Source organism: Eumetopias jubatus, unplaced genomic scaffold (assembly GCF_037043125.1).
Source record: "Eumetopias jubatus isolate StellerSeaLion01/CBP00866 unplaced genomic scaffold, mEumJub1_p1.0 scaffold_8, whole genome shotgun sequence".
Taxonomy (NCBI): Eukaryota; Metazoa; Chordata; class Mammalia; order Carnivora; family Otariidae; genus Eumetopias; species Eumetopias jubatus.
This window is the reverse complement of record NW_028274814.1, coordinates 72,061,759-72,081,712: the sequence shown is the minus strand read 5'-3', so window position 1 is coordinate 72,081,712 and position 19,954 is coordinate 72,061,759. Positions and strand designations below refer to the sequence as shown.

The 19,954-nt window shown below is 36.4% G+C and overlaps 1 protein-coding gene across 3 annotated transcripts in view; it reads left to right on the top strand.

The window, feature by feature from the left end:
- The window catches only part of YAF2 (YY1 associated factor 2), a 69,891-nt gene extending 49,937 nt beyond the window's left edge, over positions 1–19,954 (top strand). For 2 of the 3 annotated variants that reach the window (XM_028123168.2, XM_028123169.2), the window contains 2 exons: positions 17,174–17,326; positions 18,166–19,954. In XM_028123168.2, coding sequence (XP_027978969.1) covers positions 17,174–17,326; positions 18,166–18,403 — 391 coding nt within the window. In that variant the 3' untranslated portion in view covers positions 18,404–19,954. Of the gene's footprint in view, positions 1–17,173; positions 17,327–18,165 lie in introns of those variants that run through there. The other variant, XR_003612320.2, reaches the window with a different exon arrangement.

The following is a 19,954-nucleotide window of genomic DNA, read 5'->3' as shown; positions in this document are numbered from 1 at the left end:
AAGTTCTACATTATGTATGTTTTTTTTTTCCTGCCCTTAATTTCTGCTAACTTAATACATTGCTGACATGGTAACAAGCAGTGGCTTGCTCAGATAATTCTGGATATTCAGACTGAATATGACCCCAAAATTATGGATAATTTCTTAGACTGTTTCTTGTGTTCTCAGACTCTTGATGAACCTCATCTCACTAAAATGCTGAGTGTTTGAATATTTCAGATTGAGGCAATGACAAATGTATTATTAAGTAGCTTCCTGATTATTCTTAGTAGGAAAGTCAATCCCTTGGTGATCAACCCTATACCCACTATTTGCCTTTTTGTTCAACTAAAAATTAAATTTATTGTATTGCACCCTAAATCAACATATTCATGCTATTCAAGATTCTAAACATATTGCTCAGAAATACATGCCACTTGAGCAAATCTTAGAAATCACAGAAACATTAGGGGTGCCTGGGTGGCACATTCAGTTGAGTGTCTGCCTTCAGCTCGGGTCATGGTCTCAGGGTCCTGCGATCAAGCCCCACATCGGACTCTCTAAGCGGTGAGTCTGCTTCTCCCTCTCCCTCTGTGATCTCTCTGGCTCTCACTGTCTCCCAAATAAATACAATCTTTTTTTTTTTAAAGATTGTATTTATTTATTTGACAGAGAGAGACACAGCGAGAGAGGGAACACAAGCAGGGGGAGTAGGAGAGGGAGAAGCAGGCTCCCCGCTGAGCAGGGAGCCTGATGCAGGGGCTCGATCCCAGGACCCTGGGATCATGACCTGAGCTGAAGGCAGATGCTTAATGACTGAGCCACCCAGGTGCCCCTCAAATAAATAAAATCGTAAAAAAAAAAATCACAGGAACATTCATTTCAGATGTTATCACTATCTTGAAGAAATATAAACAGGTTTTCCTGGAACAGTTTATATTAAGATAGAAAACTCAGTATATTAGATAATATTTTCTTTGTATAGAAAAGACATTATGACCATTCTGATAACATTGAATCAGAATTGGGAGGTGTATTTTTGATTGCCAGCTATGCATTGAGGACTAAAGCAATGTATAGATTAGGCAATCAATTATAGCCTCTTTTATAAAAGCTTCATAACTACACAAATAACTGGTGTTCTGTCAACTGGTCCCAACCCGTCTTTTGCGGCTGACATTGTAGTTCACAGTTTTTAATATAGTTTCACTCTACTGGCAGTAACTTTTCTGTAGCTTGGAGTGTCAATGATAAATCAGTCTTTGATCACTTTTCTCTCAACTAGGTTGTCTATAATGATAGAACAACTGATATTTTTTCATATTTGTGGTTCTAACTGTAAAGCAAAAAATCTGCTAGCATGGACATGTAATAGTATTAACTCTTCTACATTGTATGCTATTAATATTATACATTGTCCAGTTATACCATGTATTAAAAGAATTTTGTGCCTTCTGCTTTCTCTTCAAACATGTCATCAACTTTGGAGTTTTTTTAAAGCTTCTGTTTATAATGTTTTTGCTGTTATGAGTACAACTATGAATGATGCCTTTGTGGTTTTAGACCTCTCTTTTTGGTGACAGAATTAATCAATTTTACACTGAAGCCTATATTTTGCTCTTGTTTTGTAAAAACTTACTTGGTTTGCCAATAATTTTGGAAATTATTCAACAGCTCTGATGCTTCATGCCACTATTTCACAAAGGAGTATATTGTGGTCAGTAGAGGTAAAAAAATGCTGGTTTGTTAAAAACAGTTTTTAGGTATTTGTCAGTACGCTTCTCATTCACACTTTTTTTTAAATTTTATTTATTTATTTGAGAGAGAATGAGAGAGAGAGAGAGCGAGCCCATGAGAGGGAGGAGGGTCAGAGGGAGAAGCAGACTCCCCGCCAAGCAGGGAGCCCGATGCGGGACTCGATCCAGGGACTCCAGGATCATGACCTGAGCTGAAGGTAGTCGTTTAACCAACTGAGCCACCCAGGCGCCCCCTCCTTCACACTTTTCTTTCCAGGTACTTGTGCATCCACAACAACAGTTAGAAATTCATTTACCCAAGTCATTCTAATTGACATTCTGTATTCTACTGATGTCTTGCTCAGTGTTTATATCATTATTCTGAATTTTGGCATTTCTGGAATTATTTTCATCTCTGCTTCTATGAGTTAAAACAATTTTTATGAGTTTGGATTGTTATAAAATAACAGGATTTCAGTGAAAAATCATTGATCTTACTTTTTAAATATATGATTATACCAGGTCACCTCTGATTGATTGATAAGGGCCCACTAGTGGTACGTAGACCATGCTTTGGGAATGTTATGCTAAGCTGTTCTAGAAGCACAAGAAGTAACAGGTCTGGGTGGTAAAAGTAAAGGAGAGGTAAAATGAAAGAAGCAATACTGCTGCCTGGTGATGACTTTGAAAATAATTGTCTTACCCACACTGGACCAAGAAGCAAAGGAATAAGGAGAGACAACACACAGTAAACCGTGTAACAGGAATAACTGACAGCTCATAAACTACAAAGGATTGAAGGAGTACCAACTAGAACAGCTGTAGGAGGACAGTAAGTGAAGGACAAATCAAGTATTTACTTAAGTAATTTCAAGCGAAGGACAGCTTGTCCCACACTGCAGGTGCTATAATCTGATGGTTGTTAGAGTCTGGTGGTGAGCTAAGTCAGTACCATAACTTCTGTGTGATACATAAAGATTCAGTGGTGTATCAAAGAAGCCATCCTCTGGTATGGGTACTAGATTTTCTGTAAGAAAGAATGGCATCGTATTACTTGCAATGTTAGTAGATGCCAGCATGTATATTAGTTACCCGTTGCCACATAGCAAATTACCTCAAAACTTAGCTGCTTAAAACAACAAGCATTAACTACCTAACAATTTCTGCCAGTTAGGAATCTGGGTGCAACTCTGGTGGGCGCTCAGATTTCAGGGTCTGTGACAGACTGTAGTCCTCTCAAGGTATTGGGGGTGAGGAATTTCTTCCAGTCTTACTCAGGTGGCTGGTGACAGGCCCCGGTTCCTCACTGATCTGTTGACCAGAGCCTTCCCCCTATTCTTTGTCATGTGAGCTCCTCTGTAGGGAGTTCACAAGAAGGCAAGAGAGTATGGGCAGGATGGAAGCTAGAGTCTTTTAGTAGAAGTAGCATCAGTTAATTTTGCTATATTCTGTTTGTTAGAAGTATTTTACTAGGTCCAGCCTGCTCACAGGGAGGGGATTAGACAAGAGCATGAATGCCAGGAGGCAGGGATTATTGGGGACCAACTCAGAAGTCTACCTGACACAATAATTGCCTGCCATTTTTATGAATGAGTAAATGAATGAAGGAACGGAGAGAAACTTAGGAAAAATATCTTGTACTGATAAGTCCTCCATAAATAAAGGTTGCAAGAATGGAAAGTAAACCATAGAAGAGAAAATTAGTCTCCAGATAAGACTTGTTTTAGCTAAAAATAGACATATTTTGGTCAGTTGGTACACCATGTCATAACATATAGACATGTAAGTTCATCCATATCATAAAAGAAAGGCTTGAGAGAGACGAGTGCTGTTTTCTGCAGAGTCTAAATCAAGTAACATCTTTTAATACTGCCAGTCTCTATATTTAGAAAAAGTAGAATCTCCGAATTCAGTGTTTTTCAGTCATTGGTTCTCAGCTTTCCCTGCACATTGGAATCACCTTGGAAACTGAAAAAGAATAAACGGGGGGATACCAAGCCAAAAAGGGATACCTGGGCTCTAACCCAGGCTAAATAAATCAGAGCCCCTAACGGTGGGGCCAGGACAAGGGGTATTGCTTTAAAAGCTTGTGAGGAGATTGCAATGTGTGGTCAGGGTTAGGAACCCTGCTGATTTTTTTTTTTAATTTAATTGAAGTATAATTGACATTAGTTTCAGGTGTATAACATAATGATTCAGCAATTATATACATTAGGAAAGGCTTGCTACCGTAAGTGTAGTCACCACCTGTCACCACACAAAGTTATTACAATATTATTGACACTATCGTCAATGCTGTACTTTTCATCCCTGTGACTTATTTATTTTATAACTGATAAGTGGTTCTTAGTGGAAGGAGTTGAGTATGTACCCTTTCTCTGGTTTTGTGCAAATTGAAAAGGAGATAATTTTATGAAGAAGTTTTCTTCATTCAGCATGTATTTATTCAGTGTCCAGTATATGCATAGCACTTGGGGAGGGGTGAAAAAGTGAGTAGTTTAAAAATGGAAGTAAGCTATACTTTATTATATTGTTATATATATATATTTCTTATTATCTGACACAGTCTACGTGGGCTGTAGGGTTTCGGGGAGGGGAGAGATGAATGTAGACTAGAGTAGATAAAGAATGCTATTTGGAAAAGATGGGATCCAGGGTGCATTAGGAAAGTATAAAGCGAAATGCAGTAACTTGCTTCACTTGACAGATCTAGATTCTGGAGTCCGATTTGGAGAGATCTGACCATTTAGCCAGCACTTTGCTCTTATTCTGTAGGCCAGTGACTGTATAAAAGGAACAACGGAGAAGCTTTGAAAAATACCAGTTTTCACTCCTGAAGATGTTTATTCGGTTGGTCTGAGTGGGTCCCGAGTATTGTAATTTTTATAAGACTCTGTGTGTTGCTGTGGGGTTGGAAAAACTGCTATGGGATCACTTAAGGTCTCTGGAAATTTTTTTTTTTAAGATTTTATTTATCTATTCATGAGAGACAGAGGCAGAGGGAGAAGTAGGCTCCGCGTGGAGCAGAGAGCCCGATGCGGGGCTCGATCCCAGGACCCTGGGATCATGACCTGAGCCGAAGGCAGACACTTAACTGACTGAGCCACTCAGGTGTCCCGGTCCCTGGAAATTTTTGAGTGGGAGGGCTTAACATTTACCTATCCATTAAAAACACATTAGGTATTTTTTTATTCTGCAGGCGCAGGGCAAATGGCAGTAAACCAGATGCAACAAGAAAATGTCCCTGTTTACAATTATGGGGGTGGTAGTGAGCTTATATTCTTTTCTGATAGGGTAAGACAGGCAATAAGCTAATAATATATAATGTAAGTAGAAACAAGTGCTTTGAAGAAAAGCAGAGTGAGAGGGACAGAGTAATGGACAGAGTGGGCAGTGGAGTTGGAGAGGAGAGTGCCATTTTATGTCAGGTTAGGAAAGACTTAACTGGCATTTGAGCTGATACCTGGAAGAAGTGAGGGAGTGAGTAGATAGAGGGGATAGCAGCAGGGAAATCCCGCAAGCGTAGGCGGCCAGTGAGGTTGGATATTACAGACTAATTGTGCCCCATCCCCCTAAATCTGTTGAATTACGTCGAAGCCCTAATCCCCAGTGTGACTGTACTTGGAGATAGGGCTTTGAGGAGGTAATTCAGGGTAAAGGAGGTCATAAGGATTGGTGAAAGGTATGATAGATTGGTGGCCTTATAAGAAGAGGAAAAGAGCGATCTCTCTCTCTCTTTTTCTCTTTCTCTACCATGTGAGGACAATGAGAAAGAGGCTCTCTGCAAGCCAGGAGGAGAGCACTCTCCAGAAGCCATACCCTGCTGGACCTTGATCTTGGACTTTATAGCCTCCAGAACTGTGAGAAAAAAAATTTCTGTTGTTTAAGCCACCCAGACTACAGCGTTTGTTGTGGCAGCTCAAGCTAAGACACAGGAACAGGATTCCAGAGGGTAGAGTATGAAAGATGAGGTGGAAAGAGAGACTAAATCATGTAGGGTTGCAGACTAGAACAAGAATTCTGAATTTTATTCTCAATTGCCATATACTCTGGTTGCCAGAGTGTAACAGGTGTTGGGTTTTGGGTGGGGAGGAGGAACCCAGTGAATGGTTTTAAGCAGAAGAGTGATAAAATTTGATTTACATCTGGAAAGATCACCTGGCTGCTTTGTGGGAGAAGAGTCTTTAGCAAAGCAGTTGAGGAATCAGGCAGGATGTTACAAGGGAGGCCTCAGTGGGGTTGGTGAGAAATCCAATTCTCAGTATATTTTGAAGGTAGAGTGGAAAGGATTTGCTGGTAAATTAGATGTGTGTGAGAGAGAAAATGGAGAATGAATACTGCTTCCATGTGTTTGCTCCGAGCCACTGGAAAAATGGAGTGTATTTACTCAGGAGACTGTCAGACTGGAAGAGCAGGAAAAGGGAGGAATCAGAAGTATTGTTGAATAAGCTAAGTTATTTTCAGTTGCTACTAGACCTTGAAATGAAGATGTAAATAGGCAGTTGGTTATATAAATCTAGAGTGTAGGGGAGATATTGGGGTAGGTGAGAGAAATTTTGGAGTATTATTGTATAGATACTTATTTTCAACCTTGAATGCATTGATTTATTTTGGGAGTAGGACTCAGGCATTTTTTAATTTGATAAGTGGTTAGGTTAAACATTTTTTAGAACAGCTTCTATTGAGGTATCACTGACATACAGTATACTGCACACAATTAAAGTGTGCAGTATAAGTTTTGACATGTGAATACACCTGTGAAACCATCACCACAATTAAGGTAGTGAACATATCCATCATCACCAGAAATTTCTTTGTACCCCTTTTCAATTCTTCCCTCCCGTGCCTACCTCTCTCTCATCCTTAGTTGCTAGGCAACTACTATCTGCTTTCTGTATAGATTAGTTTGCATTTTCTAGAATTTTATAAATGGAATCATACAGTATATAGTCTTCTGTGGCTTCTTTAAGCATAGTTATTTTAATATTCATCTGTGTTGCATGTATCAGTAATTCATTCCTTTCTGTTGCTGAGCAGTATTTCATTATATGAGCATAGCATGATTTCTTTATTCATCTGCTGATGGACATTTGGTTTGTTTTTAGTTTTTGGCCATTACAGATAAAGCTACTGTGAACATCCATGTAGAAGTCTTTTTATGGATGTGTGTTTCCTTCTCTGGGTAAATATCTTGGAGTGGAATGGATCACATTTTTTTTCATGTTTCAACATGAGGGGTTTTGTCTGTGCACGTGTATGTGTGTATGTGTGTCCTTGAGAAAAACTCTTATGCATAGAAAAGATTATTCTGGGACTATTTTCATTATTAAGATTAATGTTCAATTTAGTATTTCATTTAAAAAAATCTAGTTTTTTCTTATGTGTCTGTTCACTTTTACAAATCTTATTCTATTTATAAAATTTAACAAAATTTAACTTTTTTCCCCTAGGCAGTTTTATTTTTTTTTTTGAAGATTTATTTAGAGAGAGAGTGCTTGTATGCAAAGGCAGGGAGGGGCAGAGGGAGAGAGAGAATCTCAAGCAGACTCCCTGCTGAGCATGGCTTGGTCTTAGACCCTGAGATCATGACCTGAGCTAAAATCAAGAGACGGACACTTAACTGACGGAGCCACCCAGGAGCCCCTATAGGCAGTTATTTTTTTTTTCCCCAAATTCAGAGACTATATTTATTTGTTCCATGAGGATGAACAGACTTGGTTCATCTGAACATGTATTTTATGTGTTACCTTAGGTTCTTAGAAGCAAAAGGATAGGCAGTTATTTTATAAAAAGTATTGCTGGTTAATTCTAATTTGGTATTTAAAGCAGGGACTGAATGAGGTCATCTTGAATGGCATTTCTCACATTTTGTGTGCATAAAAAATACCCGTGGTTCCTAGGCTAGGTCTGAGAATCTGCATTTGTACTAGCCTCCCTGGTGCTGATGCCTCAGTTTGGTTAGTGTACCACCCTTTGTCTAGCACTGTCCTAGAGGGTTAGTGTAGATAGAAGGGATATGTGAAGACTGAGGCCTAATGCACTCTGAAGTTTAGAAATTGTGAAAGAAGGAAAAGAACCAATAATTGAGACTGGGGAGGAGTAGCTGGTGAGGCAGGAGAAAAATTATGTAGTGTTCTAGAGGCTTGTGAAGTGGTTTTGCCCAAAGTGAAGGAGTGGTAAACTCAGTTAAATGCAGCTTGAAAAGACTGCGTAAGATGAGAGCTATAGTTGAGCAGTATGTATGGTAAAGTGATTGTTGGTGACCTTGAAAGTGACAGTGTTAGAATGGTAGGGACAAGAGCCTGATAGAGATGAGCCTGTGAAAGAATGGAGGAAAGAGGTGTGGAAAGTAAGTACAGACAAATCATTTGATGCTTATAGTAGAAAAGAGAACAGAGAAATGGGGCAGTGGCTAGAAAGGGATGTGGACTTAGGGAAGAGTTTCTTCTTTTCCTTTTTTAAGGTAAGAGCTATTGTTGGGTGTTTTTATGTTGACAGGAATTACTTATTTGCAGAAGGAAGTATCTCTGAAGCAGGAGATAAAGTAGGTCAGTAGCAGGAGTAGTGTCCTGGAGAAGGGCAAATAGAGACATCGCCATAATTGGAAATATGGATAGGGAAGTTAGAGGATATGGGCATAGATGGAAGCTTGTGGAAATTTTCATGAAATAGCTTCTATTTTCTCTGTGAAATAAGAATCAGTGTCACTCCATGATAAAACAGCACACAGTAAAAGTAAGTTAGTGTTCTATCCCCAGTGCTTGGAACAGTGATTTGAACACTGTTTAATAAATATTTGTTAAATAAATGAATGTAAGGGAGAGTAATCTTGGATTGGAGGGGGAAGACAAGAAGTCAATCAAGTAGATAATGTAGAAGGCTGCTGCTGGTTCGGGTGAGAGTGGTAGTTGTGGGAATGATAAGGGGGAATCGTTCCAATAATGTGAAAGAAAAATTGAAAGGACTTGATATTTGTTTGGCTAAGGGGAAGGAAAAGTTGAGGAGGACCTGTTTGTAGCTCTGGAGAGTGTCCTTAGTCTTTCAAATTAAGGGAGCTGTGATGTTGTTTAATGATTTGAGGGGTTTGTCAGAGATTTAATTGCTGAACACTCTAGCCTAGTTTTTCTAGAGCTGTTGTGTAGTCATTTATTTCGTCTGTGCTTACCAAGGACTTTCTTAGTAGCTGCCAAAGAATCAAGTCTCCTGCTGCCACTTCCCAGGAGTTTAGGGAAAAATGTGCTCTAGGCTTTTGCAGAAGTGTTTGATGCCAAAAATTAGACCTCAGGGTAAAAAGTCTTCAAAATACTCAGATTCTTGAAATGATGAAGGGTATTGTTCCTTGCATTCTATAAGCACACTTAGGCAAGTGACAAGAAGAAAGAGTACATTGAAGCTGAAGTGTAAATTTAATTAGTATAGTGTGACTACTTGGACCAGTGGTTTTGCATTGTATTTCTCAACAGCCACACCTCAGGGATAACTGGGAGGTTCAAGGATGAGCACTGAGCAGATGGGGGTTCAAGAGTCTCCACATCAACTTCATATAGAAGTTAGGTTTTGTTTAATATATTGAGATTCCTTGTAAAATTTTGTTAGCAAGATGATTCTGCTGCAAAAACAATAACAAAAAATTTGAATATCATTACTATAAGTAATATTTGAATTTTGCTGATAAGTCAAATAGTGCCAGTATTAGCAGAGTAGTTGGAGGTAGAGAAAACCATTTTGTAAGAACTCTTTTATCTTTCTATTTAGTAATAAATTTTTATAGAAAGCAGACCTGTACATTAAACCTTTCATTACATTTTCATGAAAAAGAAGTAAATGGCTCAAAAGAAGATGACGTCAGCAATTTTTTCAAGAAAATGAATTCTTGAAAGTTGGTACCTAGTCAAATCGGTCACACAGTTGTTTAATAGTTGTATTTATGCATCATATCTAACTGGTATTTTTAATGATCATTAATGTCAAGAGATGTTTATTGAGCATCTATACACGTAAGATCTATACTAGGTGTTGGGGATACAAAAATAAGTGAGATATGGATCTCTTCTCATGTATGGATTAGAGTACAGTTGGTGGGGAGATAGAACACAGCCATGTAAGGATCAACAGCATTACAGAAGAATGTGGAAACATGTTTCTCCATGAGGTGCTGCAGGGGCTCCACAAATATTTGATGCATATTTCTCTAAACATATTTTAATCATTAAAATCCGAAATAACACGTTATATTTAAAATCCGAAATAACACATTATATAAATATGTTCTATGCACCAAATAGAACATGCACAGAAGGAAGACCACTAAAGCTAATTAATTTATTTTGCGGGTTAGCTCATTTCTTTTTCTCTAAGTTTCAAAATAAAGTAGCAAATCCTTTATATTTCTTGAACATTGTGAAAAAAGAGAGCCCTAGCAACATTTTTTAGTCATCATTTTCCCTCTTTTATCTCTGTCCTCACATAATAGTTTTGCTCCCAAGCTGCAGTTCTCAAAACCTCTCTCATCAGTGTCTTATTTCCTTATCACATAATCTCAAAAACTGATTTGTTTTAAAAAAAAAAATCTACCTCAGAAAGCCTGGGAGGGGAAGAGTCATTGAACAGGCTGCAGAATGCTCCCCAGGCTATGGGGCTGGAGGAGAAATCCGGGAAATTCACACTGAGTAGTTTACATTCCTTCTTGCTTGTTAACCCTCTGTAGGTGGCATGGTGCTAGAGCTGTCTGATGTGTCTTCAAATGATAATTTCCTAGATGAGTTTTTCCCCAAATTCAAGAAACATTACATGAACATTATATTTTTAAGGACAGAAAGGAAATGTGGTTTCTCACATGAGTAATCATTCAACAGAAAGGATTTTATTATGCAATATTTTACAACAATAAACCTGAACCATCGTGTTTTGCCATAAAAACATGTGATGGTAGTCTTTCATCTTTTATGACATTTGGCATCAAAATTTATGTGCTATGATTCATAAGTGGGCAGATGCAGAAGGATAGGTATGTATACCTAGTCTAAAAATGAAAATGTTTGGTAATTTTGGAGGAAAGAAAACGGTGGTCCTCTCTTCAAAAAACTATGAGCCATCAAGGTTTTTGAAGTAAAATGTTTTGGTAATGCCAGTGCAAGAAGAAGTGGAAATGAAGATAAGCCAAAATCTATTAGAGGTGTGTTTGAAATCATGAAATCAGTATTTCAAGGTAGTTATGTTCCTAAGATTAGGCCTAATAGCTGCTGAGGAGTTGGTCAAAAAAACTTTGTCTATTTCAAGTCTATATACTTTCAAAACCAAATTATTACAGAATAAAAGTTTGGGTTAAGTATGTTTTAAATGCTTGGTAAAAATTTTAATGTTGGTTGAATTTTATTACTTTATTTCTTCTGTAAATTATTCATAAAATCACAAAGTATTTTTTAAAAGGCCTCATGGTGATGGTTCTTTTTCTTGGTGTACTGACAGTTTAAACATGAACTAAATGTTCTTTCCACCTTGTCTATAATAAGTTCTCATTCTGTATTACAGTACACTGTTTTCTTTTTCTTCTTAGTGCTTTTGACAAAACTTACTTTTTTAGTTCACTTTTGCTTTTTTTTTTTTTTTAATCTCCTTTGCTAAGTAAATTCTGTGAGGGCACGGGCTGTGTGTGTCTTACCACGGCGAATGTTCAGCATCTTACATATACCTGACTCATGTAAGTGTGCAGTAAATTTGTTAAACAAGGTCACTGCTTATAAAATCTACCTTGGTTATTAGATTTTTGGGTTTTTGTTAGCAGTGTATTAAAAACTTGTTATAAGTTTAGGTTTAGTTCAGTTATTTTTACTCATTGAGATTTATTGTATTGCTTCACTTTACCATATATTTTAGTGTAATGTGAAGATGAGTATTTCTTTCTGAACTGTGAGTATTGCTGCCTTTTTTAGAAAAGAACCAGTAAATATTTTATATCTGGTTTGTTTTGCTTGTCCAACTCGACAAAGCTAAATTGTGATCAGGCTGACCAAGCTTGAGACATTTTTCTTAAAATATTTAGGATATAGAATTTTTGTTGTGGGGTGGTGGGGATAGAAGGCAGACATGTAGTTAGAAATGGCATATACCAAAAGTCAACATGTACCAACAGTTTTCTACCCACATGGGAAGTTAAGCAGCTCCTAAAAATACTTTGTTCTGATGAATAGTGTGATAACCATTACGTTATTGTTGAAATTTCACTTTGTTCATATTCAACAGACCTGCAAAATTTTACACAGTCTATTTGGGCTGTTTATGAAGGATACATACCGACATATGAAGATCCCCCAATTTTTGAATACAATATTTCACACGTAACAGCTTAGTCATGACATATGTAAATAGGAAGGGGACAATAGAATGCATTTGGGATATGGTCATTTACTAACTAGATGACCTTTTGTCCTCCATATTACAGAACCTTTGGCATTACAGTTGCATTGTCAAAACCACGAATGAGAAATCACTGAACATAAAAGGCATATCTTAAAAATGACACCCTGCCCCTTATTGAGTTAATAATCTCCCACCTCCAAAATTTCCTACTATCCAGATTTTTCTCATTAAGGAGAAGAGGGATCATAGTCTAACTCTTAAGATCCCTAGAGATATGAGGGCTTTCTTTTCAGTGGGGCCTGGTACTGAGTCACTTTATGATATGTTAAAAAGGTAAGCTGTGTTTCCCCTACCTTCAGTGAAGCATCTTTAAAGTGCATTCATCCTCTAGAGAGCATCAGAGAACTTACTACTAAAGTAACTAGTCTTTCTCGCTCTCTCATACATACATACACACATATACACACACTTGTGTATTCATATTTTGTGCCTTTTTCCCCAAAGTTGTATCGGATCAAATAATCATAGAGCAGTGGAGCACAATCATAATCTTTTAAGTGAAAATCAACCATCATTAAAATGAGAATAAAGGAATGGAACATTATACATTTAGGAAAGTCTAGGATAAAAAGATACCACTTACTCAACATACCACTACTCAAGAACAGAAATAAATAATATTTTTCTTAAGGTAAAAGAGAACCACTACAGATTTGTTGGTGACTGAAAAATAACAAAATCAATAACTACACTAGGTACACTCATAATACTTGGTTGCTTATTAGATTACTTGTGTTATATTCACTCTTGCTCAAAGGACAGCGTTGCTTATATTTTATAAAAATATAAATCCAACATAATTAACACCAAGTTTATCAGTTGCTTTTATTTAGAGTAGACCTGTTCTTGGCTTTCCTGTAACTGCCTTAGTCCATTTGAGCTGCTATAACAAAAATACCATAAATGGGGTGGCTTATGAACAACAGACATATATTTCTCACAGTTCTGGAGGCTGCAAGTCTGGATCATGGCACCAGCAGATTAGCTGTCTGTTAAGGACCCATTTCCACACTGACAGATATTTTCTCACATAGCAAAGGGTTAAGGGATCTCTGGAGCAGTACTCATGAGGGCCATACCCACATGACCTAATCACCTCTCAAAGGCCCCACCTCCTAATACTATCCTTGGAGGGGTAGGATTTCAACAAATGAATTTTGCAGGGAACACAAACATCCAGTTCACAGCACTGTCCTTCTAAATTCTCCCATTTCTTTCAGTTTTATTCCCATTTGGGGGAGAGTTCTTTATCCCTCTTATTTAGGAACACATTTCATTATATTATCCTTCTGAAATGTCCTCACATTCAGTGCTTCAGTGCCATTCTCCTGACTAGAATAGACCTTTACTACTATTACTTCATTTCCAGTTTGATGTGGTAGTCTTCTAGCTTGTCTTCTAGCTTGTCTTCAGAGTCCAGCCTCTCACCTGACCAGTTTAATTGTTCTTTCTGTGTTTGTTTTGACTTGGATGGTATGTGTTTATTGAATAGTTTGTTCTTACCACTGAGAGTAACACTTAGAAGAATTTTAGATTCATAACTCATTTAAAAATAAATTATATATTTTACTCAACCTCATGGTTTTATGAAGCATATCACACTCTACTAATATTTTCTTTTTTTTTTAAGATTTTTATTTATTGAGAGAGAGAGAGAATGGTAGAGAGAGAGCATGAGAGGGAAGAAGGTCAGAGGGAGAAGCAGACTCCCTGCTGAGCAGGGAGCCCGATGCTGGACTCCATCCTGGGACTCCAGGATCATGACCTGAGCCAAAGGCAGTCGCTTAACCAACTGAGCCACCCAGGCGTCCTCTACTAATATTTTCAGATTGATAGGCCATATAAAAAGGGAAAATGATTCTAGGAAGATTCTGGAGAGATAATGTTTGGTAAATATGAAAAAGACTTGGTAACAGTTGTAAGAGACCTGAAGTTGGGGAATTAGGATTATCCCTTTCTCACATAAAAGCAGGAGTGGGATGTTGAGGAACAGTGTCACATAGTAGATGGGTACCCACTTGGAGACAAGTGCTGAAGGGGTGAAGGAGTGATTGATCATGTTATGAAAATATTCTGTACCTAACCACAGCACAAAGGGTTATATTCCTGAAAATCTTGATCAGAGAACTCATGATTGAGATATAGTTAGATCTTAAAGGAAAAACAGCATTAGGTCATTAATGAATACAGGTCATTAATGGATACAGAAGTGGAGGTCATTAATAATACAGAAAAACCTTGAAAAATATGCAGTTTTACTTGAAGGCAGCACTCATAAAGATAATATAAATCAATTACATATCTTAAGATAGTAATGGCTACTCAATAACATGTCAATTTGATTGCTAGAAACATCAGGATTTCTACTCTAGGTTCAAAGGCATGTAAATTTATTTTAATGTTTGTAATTTTATTTTAATTCAATTTAATCATTAACATTTTTGTTAATTTGCATTAAATTTTAGGATGGAGGGAGTGACACAGTACAAAATGTAATAAAGGAAATTGTCAAACCTTCATTTGTTATGGAAGGAAGACATTCAGAGATCCATATTACCTTGGGAGACCAAATGATGACTACACCTCAATTGCATTTTATATCTTGGAGTGACTCTCAATTTTAGGTGACTCACTGTTCACTAGGCACTAGTTTAAACAACTCTTCTCAATCCTGCCACACCTTTGAACTTTCTTTTCTCTTTCCATTTTCCAACATAATTGAAAGATAAATTCTTGTTGCTCTTTTTTACTACTTGTGTTCTTCTGTGCAGTGAGTGGTTGATCCTGGCCAATGAGTAACCTTAGAGACATTGCTCTTAAAAAACATCTTTCTTCCTTGTTAAACCTGATTTTATTATGCAGCAACAAATACTAAGTAGCTAGGATTTTTTCAGTACTATGCTAAGTGCTAGTTATACAGTGGTGCATAAACCTGATACCATCCCTTTCCTTGTGGAGTTTTATATCGTAGAAGAGGAAACAGACAAAAAAAATAAAATTGCAACTTCTCCATTACTCCCTATGTTCCTTTTTTTTTTTTCCATAGCACTTACCAACATTTAAGAGCCTGTATTCATTTTTATTTGATTCCACCCACATAATGTTCGCTCCATGGGGGCAAGGATTTCTGTTTTTCTAGAGGAATATTTGTTGGTTAAGAAGTGAGAAAGGTGTATATAATTAGTTACCTTGTCCCTTTGATTCTACTTCTTCAGCCTGTCCTAAATAACCCCCTTGCTGCTTCCTTAGTTCAAGCCCTTTTTATTTCTGCCTAATCTATTAAAGTAGCTTTCCTAACAGTTTCTCTGCCACTGTAGTACCTTTCCCCTTCAGACTGCTGCCAGTAATCTTTGTAAAATTCAATTCTGAATTTCTTCTGTGATCTCCCATCTTTTAAGTGTAAGTCAGATTCCCTGGCTTTTCATTATTGGATTCCTTCCCATCCGTTTAGCCTTGCTTTTTATTTCCTTGCCACTCCCCACTCTCCGTCTCAAACTTTATATGGCAGTAGTACCAATATTTGCACTGCAAGCTTCTTTGTGAAGTTCGGGCTAGATCAGAGGCATCAGCTAACTCAGAAATGAGTTAGAAATGCAAATTTTTAGGCCCCACCTCAGGGCCTACTGAATTGGAGACCCTGGGAGTATCACTAATTAAGCTATAAACAGGTCTTCCAGGTGATCCTGATGTACCTTAAGTTCAGGAACCATTGCTTTAATCCTTTAAAAAAAATTATTTCCTTACCAAGCTCAGCCATTAATGACTGTGTTTTCAATATCACTTTCATTTGTGTAACTCTTAATCTACATCATTAACCCGGTATCTGTGTCAACCCTGCTTCTTAAATTGTGTTAAACATATTTCTTGGATATCTGTTCTGTACTTCAGACTCTGTAGGCTCTAAACAAAATGCATTATTCATCTACTAAAACCTGTTTTACATACCGTGTTTCCTATTTACTCCTTCAAAAGATTCCTCCTTATAGCTTTGAATGGTAGATAGTGCAGTATTTTCTCATTGGTTTCTATTTTTTTGTCTTGTTCTGGTGGAACAACAACAAAAAGATTCTTTAATAATTCTGACCAGAATAGGGTCAGGATTTTCCAAGCAATAGAATTACTATGTTTTGTAGACCCTCTGTCAAAATATATGTTTATCTTACTCTCCCTTAATTTTTCACTTCTCCCCCTTCTCCTCAGTCTTCTTTCTCTCAGTTTAAGAACTTAGAGATTGTCTTCTTTGAATCCTGACCTCAATTGCCCAAATTCTGCCATAAAGCTGGAGGGATCCTTGACCCTGGCTCAATAGAGTCACAACTTGTACTGGCACCAAAGGGTGAAGCCAAGCAACATTTCAGATATCTTAGTGCGATTTCTGCAGTAGGTTCTCAATATTTTTTAAATGAGTAAGTGAGTAAGTAGGCAACTCTCAAAGGACTAGGCAGATTGTCAAGGTCAAAAAAGCATGGTGAGATTGTGACTAGCAATATAAGGAACCTTAAGGATTTTAGCAATAAAGAGTGAGAAATTTTGACACTCAAATATTTATTAAACGAATAAATGAAAGATTTTAGAGGAAGGAACACATAGCCATTGTCACAGATGGTTACATATTTCCTTCTATGAGGGAGAAGGGTAAATTTAAACATTATTTCAGTATAAATTTTCAAGTTTAATTCTTAGGTCTCATGTTTGTATGTGTGCTTCCCTGTGAGCATTCAGTTTGATATACTTTTTAAGTAATTTTCACGTTGATTGATGTAATGGTTATATTCTAATGGTTGACCATATATTTTGGGCTATAACTTCTACTGTTATTATAGTTCTGTTTTTGTTGGATAGGAAGGACAATTTGTGTGTGTGTGTGTGTGCATGTGTGTAAAATCTGTTAAATTGCACATTAAATTATCTCACATGAGGAATTTTTATACTTGAAAATCATGTCGTATACCTATTCTTAAATTTGAGCTATTCTCATAAGGAATATATATTCTTAAGTTATAATAAAAAAAAAACCTTTCTTTTTAACATGCATACAGGAAACCTCGACCTGTCTCCCAGTTGGTTGCCCAGCAGGTTACTCAGCAGTTTGTGCCCCCTACACAGTCAAAGAAAGAGAAAAAAGATAAAGTAGAAAAAGAAAAAAGTGAAAAGGAAACAACTAGCAAAAAGAACAGTCATAAGAAAACCAGGTAAATTTGAAGAGTATTTTATGGCACTTATTAATAATAAAATGAACCATTTAATATTCTCTTTTAACATTGATATATTCATATACAAAGTAGAAATAAAAGATTTCATCTCCTTTATTATAAAATATCATGAAAGTGTTTTTATGAGTTTGAGAGGTATATTAGAAATTAAATACAGAGGCCACCAATATAAGCTTAAATGTAAGGATGCTTTCTTTTCTTTTTCTTCCTTCCTTCCTTCCTTCCTTCCTCCTTTCCTTTCTTCCCTTCCCTTCTTTCCTTTCTCCCTTCCCTTCCTTCCCTACTAGATTCAAAGACATTTGTGTTTGAGCTGATTCTTTTCGGTCATAAAGCCAGGAGTGATAGTCACAATACTGAACAGATATTTGCATGGGCTTTAACCAGTTAAAATCTTCATGGGTACAGGCAGAACAGATAGTCATGATGCCCATCTCTGGAGTAACAGCCTTTCATATAACTCAACCTTAATGGTTATCAACTTATTCTGTTGATCCAACTATGTCATTGCTTTTCTAAAACATTTATTTTAGTAAAATTGATAAGCTATCTGCAAAATTATGATAAAGCTATAAAAGCACAATTAAGAGACCATTGCTTCCAGAGTATCAGTTTGTCATGTTGAAGAAGATTAATCAATGATTGGTTCGATTAATGTTAATGATTTGAAGCATTTAATTATATTTTTGTGGCTAGTTCATACATGAATCTAGAACACAGATGTATTCATTTTGTTATTTCTACCTAATTTATTCATTATATGTTCAGAAAGTTGGTAGAGAGAAAAGCTAGTTTAAAATTTTATCATCTTTTCTATTTAGGCCAAGATTGAAAAATGTGGATCGGAGTAGTGCTCAGCATTTGGAAGTTACCGTTGGAGATCTGACAGTCATTATTACAGACTTTAAGGAGAAAACAAAGTCACCGCCTGCATCTAGTGCTGCTTCTGCAGATCAACACAGTCAGAGTGGCTCTAGCTCTGATAACACAGAGAGGGGAATGTCCAGGTCATCTTCACCCAGAGGAGAAGCCTCATCATTGAATGGAGAATCTCATTAAAATTTATTTTCTCCAATTTCTTAGTCACTTCTGTCATAACATGCAAATACACAGATTATGCCAAGAAGTACCACATTTTCATGACAAACATTCATGCACAATCCATAATTTGCATTTTACACAAAATAGAAATTTGTTAGAATTTGTTAGACTTTACTGCAATCTATGCCTACCAAACATTTTCAGACTTCACATTTTGGTCTCCGCGGTTCAAGGTGCCATGAAAATGTGGTTGAATTATTCATTATGCAGTGTTATTGGTAAGTCTATCTTCACTTTTAGTTTAGTGAATTCTAACACATAATTCTTGAATTCTCTACTATTGGCATGTAACGAATTTAAATTTTTATAACATAGTGCAAGCTGCCTAAATATGTATTATTTGAGAATTGTGAAACAAATAGTTATATGTATACAAGTCAAAGATCAACTTAATCAACTATTGCTGCAACAGGATTTTCTTAATGGTTATCCTCTTAAATACACCTGCTGGTACTTGGTGTGGTTAAATAGGAAAAATTGTTATTAAATAAAGAATTTGTATGAACCGTTGCCAATGTTTTTGACACATTTTACTAAATTATTGTTCCTGAATTATGTTTCTGGTTTTATCTTTGTTTTTGTTTTTGTTTATCTTTTAAAACATACATTATTGTAATGTTTACTAGCAGAGTGGTAAACAATAAAACATTGATTATTTAGCTTTATAATTCAGGTTTAGTGCTCTTGTCATTGAACACTGGTATTTTCTGTATAATATAAAACTTTGAAGTTCAAATAATTATAAGCATTTGGCAAAAACAAAAGAAACCTGACGTATTTTAAAGGCTGCAATTTTGGAAAAGCTTTAACTTAATAATAGTTTATCACTGTTGTGTTGCCCCAAACTTGTGCAGGGTCATAGAAGTATGAATCCAATTAATACAGAAATGGGAACTGTTGCACAGAACTGGGAAATAACTAATCTTAAATCAGTTTAATTGGCTTCTTATTAAATATAATGATTCTTATGAAAATCATAGTGCCCTATTTTCAGACACAACTGCCAGTTTATGTGTTTATCAAATATCCTGAAATAAAAAAAGTATTTACAGCCCCACTTACTTATTATGTAAAATTACCAATAAAATATTTTTATGACTACAGATTTTGCATTTTTGTTCACAACTAATAATGTGTTTCATATTGTATTTAAAAATCCAACCTAGAAACCACACATATAGTACTTCTTAAATTTTTCTGGGGTCTCCTGCTGCTTTTAGTCATTTGCTTAATATATATCCACCTCTAGGAGACTTCTGAAATATAAATTAAGAACATAACTTGGATGCAAAATATCACTTAAAAACACTATGATAGCATTTGAAAAACAGAAAACAAAACAAGACAAAAATAAAACAAAACTGTACATCCTGACAGTTGTGATATATTTGGTGGTTTCTCGTGGTAATGTAATTTTCTGTTTAATTGCAGTACTTTTTCCAGGCACAATGGGACTGTCTTTTTTGTAAGATGCTAGTTGTGAAATACAGTTAATTGCATACAGTAAAA